Source organism: Impatiens glandulifera, chromosome 1 (assembly GCF_907164915.1).
Source record: "Impatiens glandulifera chromosome 1, dImpGla2.1, whole genome shotgun sequence".
Lineage (NCBI taxonomy): Eukaryota > Viridiplantae > Streptophyta > Magnoliopsida > Ericales > Balsaminaceae > Impatiens > Impatiens glandulifera.
In genome coordinates, this window is record NC_061862.1 from 109,179,414 (window position 1) to 109,191,854 (window position 12,441).

Genomic DNA, 12,441 nt, shown 5'->3' on the forward strand with positions numbered 1-12,441 from the left:
GTTTAGGCCCGTCACCAAGGCGTACTCTTTCATACCAAATACAAGTTGCTGCCCATTGATATTGAAAGTTATCTCCTTGGAGTTTGAGCTTACCCTCTTAAGCAACATGTAATGTACAATAGTTCCTGAGAACTGCAACACTGGCACTGAGAATATATATATGAATTGGGTATTATACACCTTCTCCACAAGATCCATTTCCTCAAACTTAATAACAATCTTCTTCAGGCAGAGGGCGCTTTTCCAAAAAATCCGACCAGGAAACTCAGGAACTGTGGTTTCTGCCATCTACAAAAGGAACAACAACAAAAATGTAAAAACAAATACATAAACCATCGCAAATCATAAGTACTTAACGAAACGCTTAGTACTTAGCGTTTCGTTAAGTACTTAGCGTTTCGTTAAGTACTTAGCGATTTGTTAAACACTTAGCGTTTCGTTAAGTACTTAGCATTTCGTTAAGTACTTCGCGAAACCCTAATATGGGATATGCCCATTGAGAAACCATGATCATTAAACTTGAAAAAAAAAAACCTAAACCTAAAACAAAAACCAATAACCAGAAACAAGCGAAAACCCTAAACCTAAACAAATAAACAGAAACAGCCAAAACCTAAAACTTAACATGCAAATATGAAAACCCATAACCAAAAAAAGACATGCAACAACCAAAAAAATAATCAAACATGAGAAATGAAGAGACGGTTAAAGAGAGAGGACACGAGGGGATAGAAGAAATGGAATAAATGAATGCAGAAAGGTTTTTTTTAAATATAAGGTATAGCGCGTGTAGAAACGCGCCCTTCTTCGACTTCATACGCGCGCCTCTTCGACTTCCTACGCGCGCGTGCAGAAACGCTAAGTACCTAGCGAAATGCTAAGTGCCTAGCGAAACGCTAAGTGCCTAGCGAAACGCTAAGTGTCTAGCGAAACGCTAAGTACCTAGCGAAATGCTAAATGCCTGGCGAAACGATAAGTGCCTGGAAAAACGCTAAGTGCCTAGCGATACGCTAAGTGCCTAGCGATACGCTAAGTGCCTAGCGAAACGCTAAGTAACTAGCGGAAACAATATCATCTGTAAATATCATCATCAACAAAAGAACAATAAGATGAAGAAACTAATGAACAAATATGAACAAATATGAACCAATATTAACCAATATTAACCAATATGAACCAATATGAACCAATATAAACCAATATTAACCAATATTAACCAATATTAACTAATATGAACAAATTTAGGGTTAGGGTTTCATTAAGAAGAACATAAATCGTTTGAAATGAAGATTATAGACAATAAAAACATAAATTCATTTAGGGTTTTTAGATGGAGATACTGGAAACATGAAAATAAAACGATTTGGGTTAGGGTTTCGAATGAAGATATAGAAATAAGAACATAAATCTATATTATAAACATCGATTCAGGGATGAGGTTTCTTATCATTATAGATTCAGGTCATAGTCGTCGTCCCCGTAGTCGCCGTCGCTGAAGTTTTCGCCGCCGCCGACGAACAAGAACAGAGATAGGAAACCTTGAGAGAGAAACAAAATGAGGGAAATGAAAAAATTTGAGTATATATATTCACACTGTTTCACTTCGCGAAACGCGAACTCTCTTCGCGTTACGCGAAAAGGGTAATTTCGTCCAAAAAAAATAAAGTGGTCACCAGATCAATTTTAATTATCGGTGACCACGGACGCAAATGCCCCCATCTTTAGGGTCATTTCGTCCAATTTCCCCTTCAACTAGGTTTTTTATGTGATTTTTTTTAGGAAGGATCAACCACATTACAATTAAACATTATTAAAAAAAAAGTAATCAAAATAACTAAAATCTAAATTTTAATTGATAAATGTCGATAAAAAATTGTATGATGTTCCATCTTTTTTAATCGTTTTTCACGTAGTAATGTTGGATCTCTTCTATTTAACACTTCTTACATCATTCTTCCGTCATTCTCTCCCCAAAAATTCATTCGCCCAATAATTTTCATTTGATTAAGTGCTAATTCAGTTTTATCCGAAAGTAATGAAGAAACATTTTTTCTCTCAAAAATATTTGATAAAAAAAATCCTTATTTTAATGTAATAATAATAAATAAATAAAATGTATTATCTCAAATATACTAATTAGTTTTCTAGTTCTATTTATTAAAAGTATTAAACTATTTATTTCTACTGTAAAAGTACATTTTCAAATCTTGAATTTATTTCATAATTAAAATATTAAAAAAAAAAAAAACCAGATATATCCGTTTCAGGCCGATTTTAGATTTTTAGCCGTTACCCTCCGAAGAGTATAAATAGAAAAAGGGGCCGGCTGTGATGAATAATTTTGCTTGTCTTTCTCCCTTGCTACTTCTCTCTCTTCCATCTCTCTCTCTATCTTAATTTCCGTTGATGGACGTCGGAGATCCGATGCTCTCGCTTTGAAGGTATTTTCTCCGACCGTCCTTTTTCCTTAACTCGAATCTCCTTATCCAACAGGTAAAGGATTAATTCAATCCAATTCTTTTCAATCTTCATTTGCCTCCAATTCAATTCAAATCTTATAAACGCTTTTTCCAACTTTTCCAAATTCCGGATCCTTGTTTATCCACATTGTTAGCGACAGGATTGAAAAATGGGTAGTATAGCTCAGCAGATAATGCCGGTATGCGATCAGCTATGCTTCTTTTGTCCTACGGTTCGACCTAGATCACGTCATCCTATTAAGCGATACAAGAAGTTACTAGCTGATATATTTCCTCGCTCTCCGGTTAGATTTCTTATTCAAATCTTGCACGGTGCTGTGTATTACTACTTCAGATTTTGTCTTAAAAGGGTTGGTTTGATTGTGACACTCTTATAATTGCTGATTACTTTTGTATGTGATTGCAGGATGAAGAACCCAATGATCGTTATATTGGTAAACTATGTGAATATGCTTCAAAAAATCCACTTCGAATTCCAAGGGTATGTTCAAAGTTATTCTACTTTGTTAAACTGTGGTCAATTACAATGCTAGCTAGTGGGGATATATAGTTTTCACTGAAAACAAACTTACATCTAAATGTTAATGCATAATTTGCCCTAAATCATTCATGTTCTTCCTACAACAATGAAATAGTATTTTGATTGATCAGAAATGCTACTACTACTTTTTGAAGAAGATGCAAAACTGAATTGTATTGGTTGAGTTACAAACTGTGAGAACATCTTCTTTAAGTAGAGGATTTGAAACTAACAAGAAAAATAACTACTGCTGTTATTTTAGAATACTTTGAAAGTTGAGTTCATAAATGTTATAACCAGATAACAAGTTCTCTCGAGCAGAGGTGTTACAAAGACCTGAGGACTGAGCAATATCATTCTGTGAAAGTTGTCCTCCGTATCTACAGGAAGTTGTCAATATCTTGTAAGGAGCAAATGTGAGTCATCTTCACCGAGGCTTAATAATATGTCTGAAATGCAAATACTACATTAGCATCCTGATTAATAAAAATATTGGCAGGCCATTGTTTGCAAGTAGCTTGTTTAGTATTATAACTATTTTGTTGGATCAAACAAAGAACGACGATCTGCGAATTATGGGATGTGAAACACTTTTTGAGTTTGTAAATAACCAGGTGAGACGACCTTTTTTTGCTCAATAATCTTTTTTTGTCGGTTATTCGACGCTTGTGGTTGGTTTCAAGAAGTTGTTAAGCTTATATAGAATTTTCTCATGTTTTTGTAGCGTGATGGTACTTATACATTCAATCTAGAAAGCTTGGTCCCGAAACTTTGTTCTCTAGCTCAGGAACTCGGGGATGATGACAGGGCAAATCATTTGCGTGCAGCTGGACTTCAAGCCATTTCTTCAGTGGTAAAAAATATCACTTCATGTTTGTTATTATGTTTACCTGCATTCATTCTTCTTCTATTGGTTACTTTTCTTCTTTTTTTGCCATCTTTACTTTCTTGCTTCCCTGTTTCATCATTTAATGTGTCTCATTGTTTGGTTTTACTTTACAGATTTGGTTCGTGGGTGAATTCTCGCATATCTCTAAAGAATTTGATAATGTAAGTAAATTCCTGATAGTATATCACTTTTATGGCTGAGAAAAGGCAAATTGGTGCTCCAACCTGAACAATGAATTCAAAGCTTAAACATTTTTAAGAACCATTTGAGCAATTGAGCCTGAACTTGTGTTAGTTGTCCTAATCAGGGTCTTCGTCGCGACACCGTTAAAGATTAGTTGAGTTAGTGGATTTCTGTAAAATGATTCATGGGCTAATAATAACATGTTCTTCTCCAAAAAAAATATCTCTGCCTGTAGCAAGTATTTGCCATCCTGTAAACTCACTTTTGGTTCACGGGATTTATCATGCAAAAAGAATTTTCTGATCCACAATTTGAATTTCTCAGACAAGTTCTAGCGTCAATTTGGGTTTTGGCCGTTCTTTATTTATTACTTCTCTTATTTGATTTTTTTTGGTTTGCAAAATTAGCATGAAACACAATCAGGGATGAGCCTACTTACAAACTGCTAGGCTGTCCCGTTCTATATCACAATCAATATCCCACTGAAAAATATAAAAAGTTAAAATTGAAAGTCATTTTCAATTTTAAAAATGTCAACTTTTTATTAAAACGAGCGAAATATGATTCAAACGTTACAAAGAAAAAAAAGCAGAAAATAAAATATAACAATGTAAGAATTTTAAATGTCAATAAAATCAAAAAATTCTCATCCCATAGTCATTTTATGTATGATGATATAGATTATAGTGTGGTTTTTGGTTCATTAGATATACAAACTATAGTGTGTATTTTTTGTTTGATTTGGTATAAAATTTTATTTTTTCTAAACCATGGTCAAATTATTATTAGATCATGATACACATTATTTTTAAGATGATTGTGATTTTTGGCATAAATAACAAAAATGAAGATTTTTAAAACAGCTAATTGGAATAACATGCCTTATTCTTGGATTTGCTGCTCTCTTATCATAGATTTGATTGGCATTGTTATATCTGGTCAAGAATCTGATCTTGGTCTTTGAATCTACATTCTTCTGAAATCTTAGTTTCTTGAAAGAAGCTTATCCATAATCTATCAATTACTAACCCTTCTGTTTATATTTTTTTTAAGGTCGTATCTGTAGTCCTCGAAAACTGTGGGACACCTGAAGAGAAACCTGATTCTAGTGAAGATAATAACAGTAGTTCCACTCAGGAAGAGCAAAAGGTTGAAGGAGATGGTGCAAGAAGGATTATCTCTTGGGAAAGGGTTGTGAATGATAAAGGAGAAGTTCATCCATCTGTGTAAATTTCTCAACACCAGTTGTTTTAAAATCATTTTTATTTTATCTGATGAAATCTAATAACATTACTTCAATTAACTTAACTATCAGGGAAGATCCTAGGAACCCTGACTTTTGGTCCAGGGTCTGTCTCTATAACATTGCCAAGTTAGCTAAGGAAGCCACAACTGTCCGACGTGTACTCGAATCTGTGTTCCGGTCCTTTGACAATAGCAACTTATGGTCACCAGAACATGGTCTTGCCCTTTCTGTATTGATGGACATTCAGTCAGTAATGGAGAGTTCTGGTATGGACATGGTCCTTTGATAATAATTGGTTTTCAACTATATCTAATATCGCTCAGTACTTGTTTGATTTTGGATTATTTGAATAACTAAGTAGTTATTTCTAAATAATCTTGTTTGATGTAGGTTATTGAAACTCAAGTTATTTGGGATTATTTTGATAAAATGACATTAGGTTTATAACTAGATTATAGTTGGATAGCAAGTTATTTAAAATTAATCTTAAATGACACACATCAATCAAGACTTTAATTATTTAGATTCAACTCAAATTGTTTTTGATAAAACTGAAAATTAAGTGTTGGCTATTGAATTTTAAGTGCAGAATTGTTTGATTTTGGGTTATTTAAATAACTAAGTAGTTATTTCTAAATAATCTTGTTTGAGGTAGGTTATTGAAAATTAAGTTATTTGGGATTATTTTGATAAAATGACGTTAGCTCTATAACTAGATTATAGTTGGATAGCAAGTTATTTAAAATTAATCTTAAATGACACACATCAATCAAGGCCTCAATTATTTAGATTCAACTCAAATTGTTTTTGATAAAACTAAAAATTAAGTGTTGAATATTGAATTTTAAGTGCAGAATTAGATAAATGAAAATATCTGAATTTTATGTAAGGAATATGCAAGTTTATTTGATAATATGTTAAACTAGTGTCCATAAAAGTACTTAAAAATCATTTTAACCATATAATGATGTAACTTGATTAGTTTTAAGGATTAAAGTTGTCTTTTTACATACTCATATTATACTACCAAGTTAAGTCATTCGTAACTTACCGAATTAATCCAGGTACTTTTGTTTAATTGTTTTGTTTAATTTGATCTGAATTTAAAGAATGAAGTGATTTTAAATTGACTTATTTCAAACAAGGACTTAATTTTCAGATTAAGTGATAAGTTATGTTATCAAATATCGCCTTAAATCTGGCTTAATTTGGTAAAATTTGAATAACTTAACATAGTAATAAAGTATGAATATTTGTAAATGAATCAAATTACGTTAAATCTGGTTTAATTCGGTAAACTATGAATAACTTAACTCATTAATATATTAAAAGTGTCAAAAGACAAGTTTAATCCTTGTAATTGAATAAAATTATGTTACTATAAGTGTAAATACCCTTAACTACTTTCTAAACTTTTTCAACATTCTAACTCTTCATTTTCAGTTTGATGAAACTCACCAGTGTCCATGTTTTTATCTCTTTTTGGGTTACCCATGCATTAATGGATGTAGATGTTGTCCTAAATTCACTTTTCAGGCCAGAATACACATTTCTTGTTGTCTACCTTAATTAAGCACCTCGATCATAAAAATGTGTTGAAGAACCCAGAAATGCAAATACACATTATTGATGTTGCCACCAGCCTTGCTGAAGCTACCAAGATTTTAGCTTCCGTTACAATACTTGGCGCATGTAGCGATATGATGAGACATTTGCGCAAGAGCATACACTGCTCTTTGGATGATTCAGACCTTGGCCCCGAAGTAATTCAATGGAACAATAAATATAAATTGGCAGTTGACAATTGCCTCGTTAACTTACTACATAAGGTGATTTTTTTTACTCAGATTCCAATTTGTCATTTGTAATGCAACACAATTTCACTTAAAAGAATCCCATTTCAAAGACAGGTTGGAGATTCTGGTCCTTTGCTTGATATTATGGCTGTGATGTTGGAAAGTGTCTCGAACATTACAGTTATGGTTAGAACCACAATTGCTGCTGTTTATCGCACTGCTCAAATAGCAGCAACTTTACCAAATATCACATACCAGAACAAGGTAAATTTTGTTTCCAAACGTTTCTGTATTTAGAAACAATTTCAGAAAAAGAAAAAAAAAAAGTGTTTCCAGATGCATATGATATTATTAAATATTTCCATGCCCTTTTTCAAATTCTTGTTTTATTGGTTGTAGGCTTTCCCTGAAGCATTGTTTCATCAGTTACTTCTAGCCATGGTTTGTCCAGATTACGAGACAAGGGTGGGAGCACATAGAATATTTTCGGTTGTTCTAGTCCCATCTTCTGTTTCCCCCCGTCAAACAACAACCACCCCTTCCTCAAATATGACCAAAAGTTTTCAAAGAACACTCTCAAGAGCTACTTCTGCGTTTTCTTCTTCAGCTGCTATGTTTGCCAAGATGAGAGTCGAACAATCAGCCCCAAAGGGAAATGATTTTGGAAACAATGAAGAACAAAACACTGAAAGCAGGGACCAAGGTGGGCTCCGTACCAACTCCGTGATGAACAGGTTAAAGTCAAGTTATAGCCGATCTAATAGTGTTATAAGAGAATCTGAACCCACCAAAACAAATCAAGAGATGATGGTACATAATTTAGCACTCTTGGTTTTTGCTTCATCTTAGTGGGGATTAACACTGTTGGTTGAATGTCAGGCATCCGTTTCTCTTAAGTTGAGTACGCGACAGATCAATCTACTGATGTCATCAATGTGGGTTCAATCTGTTTCTCCTCTTAATATGCCTGAAAATTATGAAGCACTTGCTCACTCATATAGTCTGGCTGTATTATTTGCTCAAACCAAGGTATTTCCACACTTCAAATCAAATTTAGACATAATAATATTGTTACCAAGTTGGTCCTACATATTTGCTTTGTTGCAACATGCAGCATTCAAGTCAACAATCTCTTGTTAAGAGTTTTCAGCTTGCGTTTTCCTTGAGGAGTATTGCTCTTGGGGGAGGAGGTGAGATTTCGACCAAAAATACAATATATTTAATTTGTTAGTTTATTACCAAAATGGTGATTTTGACATGAAAAAAAGTTCGCAACCATATAGTACTTTTTTTTGGCTAAAAAGACAACCTAATAGATGGGCAATAGCTTTTGAAGCAGAAGTTGCATTAGCTGTTGTTGATTAAAGATCACATCATATCTGTCTTTCCATGTTATCCAAATACCAGTACAAGTATGAAAGGAATTGGGAACAAAAAGCTGGTGTTTGGAGAAGCCAGCTCTGGAGCAATAAGCTATGATTAATATAGTACTTTGCCTTGTAATAGATTTCGATGAAAAGTTTTCAATATCAATGGCTAAATTCTTATAGTTCATGTATTATTCTTGTGTTAATAGGGAGCCTTCTCCCATCAAGGCGTAGATCTCTGTTTACCTTGGCAACGTCAATGATAATTTTCTCATCTCAAGCATACAATCTATTCCCTCTTGTTCCTTTAGCTAAGGTGACATTAAGTGATCTGGTATGTAATGTATCTTTATTCTGTTTTATTGGTCCTCTTAATTGTTTTAGACCTAAGTTACCTTTTTATCAATGAGATGTATACAGGCTGATCCATTTCTGGAGTTGGTCAGTGAATGGAAGTTGCGATCTCATAACAATGCAAGTGGAGCTTATGGATCAAACGGAGATAAAGATGACGTGTTGGAGTCTATGTTCTCAGTAGGGTTACCAGATGAACACTCCAATGAATTTTTTGCTGCAAAGATTGTGGAATTGCTGGCTGTAACATTAGATGTAAATAATTAGTTTCATTATATTACTAACTTCTATCAAAGGGTAAGAGTCTTTTGAACTGAACTAAGAGACTGTGGTCTCACGTTCAGTTCCACTAAAAGCACATTGATTGAAGTGCTAGCCTGTTTCAGGGGAAAATAATCCTGGTCTAGATAAGAAAAAACTTCTAATCTAATTCCTTATGGTTTAGTAAAATTTTATATTCATATGCAGCCAGAATCATCTTCCAGACTGAAGGAGCAATTGCTTAGTGATTTTCTTCCTGATGATTCTTGCCCACTTGAACCTCAGTCATCCAAGGAGAAACTTGGACAGATGTATCAATTTGATTCAAAGATTATTAGGACTAGCAATGCGGTATCTTTCTTCATCCAGCTTGCCAGTTTTTTTTTTATATACATATCCTTCATAGTTGTTGCATATCTGTATGCTGCAGGGTGACCCTCTATCACTAACAGATGATGCGCCCGATGGTCAAAAAGATACTGATCCCCAGATGGAGATGAGTGATCCGGGCCTCATAGACATCAACCAATTTCTTGACTTGGTAATATTCAGGACCGTTCATTTCAATTAAAAAAAAAATGGATTTTTTTTTACCCCTTTTGCTTAGGGATATGAGATAATCAGTTTTTTGTGTGTATTGTCCAATATGTCCTTTGAATTGTAGGTGAAAAGACAAGACTTGATAATTTGAAAATAAAGAATAAAAATTAAGAAGGGTATTTTAGTTGATGATTTGATTCATCAAACATACCCTTAGTTTTGTGCTTTTATGTAATGAGATGCTTTGCTTAACTTGGTAAATTTAGTCTGTAACAAAGCTAAGTGAATAGATTATTGGCTTAATTTCAGTTTCTTCACCAACTGAAACAAAGATTGATTCAGGTTTTAGAGACAAGTAGTCAGATTGGACGGCTCTCCTTTTCTCCTGACATGCCTTATAAAGACATGGCCAATCATTGTGAGGCTCTGCAAATGGGAAAACAAGAAAAGATGAATGGTTTCACTAGTCATGGTGACATTCAAGAAATTCATGTTCCGCCTTATAGCCAGGTCGAGTCTCAATTTTATTTTTCTTATTCATCTACTATGAGTTTGTGTTTAGCAAAAAGGGTATTGTACTGCTGGGATTTTTGAAACGCGCCAAGTATGGAAGTTACATTATTTTGACAATAAAAATATACACTTATATATTAGTTTGTTAATTCAATTATAGGTTAAATAGTAAATAATTCCAATATCTATTAAATTCAATCAAACAACATTAGCCTATAAGAGTTTGTAATGCCTGATAAGGATTTAGACAAGATTCTTCTGCACAATATGATATGAAATGGTTGAAATTGCAGGCTGGAAATCCTTTTCTTGAGCAGAACTTTGATACTACATACAAACCATTCATGTTTGAGCCTCCAATGATGTGTGCAGCTGAGTACCAGCATCATCCTGGATTCTTCATGCTACCGCCTACAAATCCATTCGATAACTTTTTAAAAGCTGCCACAGGCTGAGCTGATAGTCTACAGCCATTTACAACAGTAAGTGTTAGTGTATTATTTATATTAGATATGCTGTGTTTAATCAAGAAAAAACCCTTATTCCACAGTTGAATTTCAAATGTTCTTGGAAGGGGGGAAGTTTAATTTGGTGTAAATAATTTTTACAAATTTATCCTCTTAAATTTTTTGATTTATATGTTGTATAGTGTGAAGATGGTGAGGATTTTTCAGTTCATTTCCTCCCAAAACTATTATAGGCTTTAAAGAAAACTTGTGCTGTAATTTTTCAAATGTTGGAAGACGTGGCTTCATTTGGATATACTATGTTTTTCTTTATCATAATTTCATCTAGGTAGGATCACTTTTATAAGTATGATGTATAAGGCTAATTCAGAAATTAATTGACTATTTATCCACTTATTATGCTTTATATTGGTAACTTTGTTCAGTATAAATTCTCACTTGTAAGCTTATGATGTCCATGGGATGTTTCACTTCTGCTCATTTAAGGTGGTTTATATGGTAAACCTTGGATGGATCTCGGATGCAGACACGGATGCAGACAATAATTTGTATTAATAAAATTATCATGATTGTGGCATCTCGCAAACATAGGGCCGGCCCGATGATTAGGATGTACTAGTCCGGACAAAAAAGTGTCAGGGGTTAACAAACGGGTAAAACCGATCAGTTTTGTTCTATCGTATTAAATCCAAACTAAATTTATCCGATTCCTAATCCAAATCATTTTACTAATTAATACATATCTATAAATTGAATTAAATATAGTTTGGAAACTAAAAAATATATATATATATATATATATATATATATATATATATATATATTAAATAATCAACTTGAAATTATTAAATAATAATTTTTTTATAATCAATTAATTTAATTTATTATATTAATTTAATTAAAAAATAAATTAAGTTTATTATATATATATATATATATATATATATATATATATATATATATATATATATATATATATATATATATATATATATATATATATATATATATATAAATAGAGCTGCAATTTAATTAAAGAATTTTCTTTTACATTCAAAATTTTAATATTATAAAAAACATAAATTTGTTGTTCCTATGGGAAATTTGGTTGGAGAAAATAGATAAAAACGGTAAGTAGGAAGAAAAAACATATTTTAATTCAAATTATTTTTTTATTAATTGGATTATTCAAATTCAATCTGAATAGATTGAATTTAATTTAAACCAAAATAATTAATTCAATTTTCAAATACTCATATCTATCTAGGATAATCTAATTTAATATTAATTTCTTATTTAATTATTTAATTTTAAATTTATTTTATTATTTAATGTTTAATAATAATAATAAATGTTATTAAATTTTAATGTTATAATTAATTTTATTTATTTATAATTTGAATGAAAGAAAAAAAATATTAAAAATTTTATTGACTAATTAATGTGGAAATAAGTAAAAATATATATATTATAGTTTGATGAAATGTTATTTAAAGAAAAATAAATTTAAAATAAATTTTATTTAGATAGTTTGGATAAATTAGATAATCTTAATCTAGTCATAATTTAGTTCGATTCAAACTTAATCTAATTCGAAATATTCAATTCTAATTAGTATTTCAGATTCAGATTGAATTTCGGATTAATCCATCTAATGTTCAATTCTAGGTTAACCTTGAGTTATAAACTTATATTTTAACCATCAAAGATCCATTTAACTACAGTTATATTCTACTCATATTTTATACAAGTTCATAATAATTCTAACAAGGGAGGCCTGAGTAGTTTAAAAAGGAAATGCATTATTCTTCTTAGCATGTGAAAA

At 32.0% G+C, this 12,441-nt stretch overlaps 1 protein-coding gene across 1 annotated transcript; it reads left to right on the forward strand.

Annotated features, from left to right (window-relative positions):
• The first annotated feature begins 2,332 nt into the window (after positions 1 to 2,332).
• On the forward strand, positions 2,333 to 10,858 carry LOC124919538 (protein SEMI-ROLLED LEAF 2-like). The gene is made up of 20 exons (XM_047459797.1): positions 2,333 to 2,441; positions 2,615 to 2,764; positions 2,887 to 2,961; positions 3,301 to 3,416; positions 3,500 to 3,614; positions 3,725 to 3,853; positions 4,003 to 4,050; positions 5,126 to 5,298; positions 5,388 to 5,584; positions 6,855 to 7,147; positions 7,229 to 7,378; positions 7,514 to 7,924; positions 7,994 to 8,143; positions 8,229 to 8,304; positions 8,691 to 8,815; positions 8,902 to 9,090; positions 9,304 to 9,447; positions 9,527 to 9,637; positions 9,979 to 10,146; positions 10,443 to 10,858. Exons 2-20 carry the CDS (start codon positions 2,630 to 2,632, stop codon positions 10,602 to 10,604), a joined length of 2,967 nt encoding a protein of 988 aa, XP_047315753.1. The 5' UTR covers positions 2,333 to 2,441; positions 2,615 to 2,629; the 3' UTR covers positions 10,605 to 10,858.
• The last annotated feature ends 1,583 nt before the right edge of the window (positions 10,859 to 12,441 follow it).